The following is a 279-nucleotide window of genomic DNA, read 5'->3' as shown; positions in this document are numbered from 1 at the left end:
GTATATGTGCCTGCGTTCGTCCGCGCGCGCGTGTTTGTGTTGATAAATTTCTTGTAGAATACCAGTAGGAAAACTCGCCATTTCCAAGTTAATCTAAATGACTACTTTTCTCTCCTGTGTATCAGATGCGATTCCCCATGATGAAGCTCTGCGTGGTCCTGTTAGTGGCTGTTGCTGCTGCCAGCGGTACGAGCTTAACTCCACAAGGTAAGTTTACTTACAGCATTCGGTAAATGTAATGTTTTACGAATGTAAGATTGTATCATCTGTGTGTGTGTG

The 279-nt window shown here is 43.7% G+C and overlaps 1 protein-coding gene across 1 annotated transcript in view; it reads left to right on the top strand.

Moving 5' to 3' along the window:
• LOC119588771 overlaps positions 1 to 279 on the top strand; it is a gene marked incomplete in the record, with an annotated part of 2,443 nt that overhangs the window by 752 nt on the left and 1,412 nt on the right. The window contains 1 exon segment of the mRNA XM_037937412.1: positions 126 to 207. Coding sequence (XP_037793340.1) covers positions 126 to 207 — 82 coding nt within the window.

The sequence above is a fragment of the Penaeus monodon genome, chromosome 24, assembly GCF_015228065.2.
Source record: "Penaeus monodon isolate SGIC_2016 chromosome 24, NSTDA_Pmon_1, whole genome shotgun sequence".
Lineage (NCBI taxonomy): Eukaryota > Metazoa > Arthropoda > Malacostraca > Decapoda > Penaeidae > Penaeus > Penaeus monodon.
This window is presented reverse-complemented; position numbering and strand designations above follow the sequence as displayed.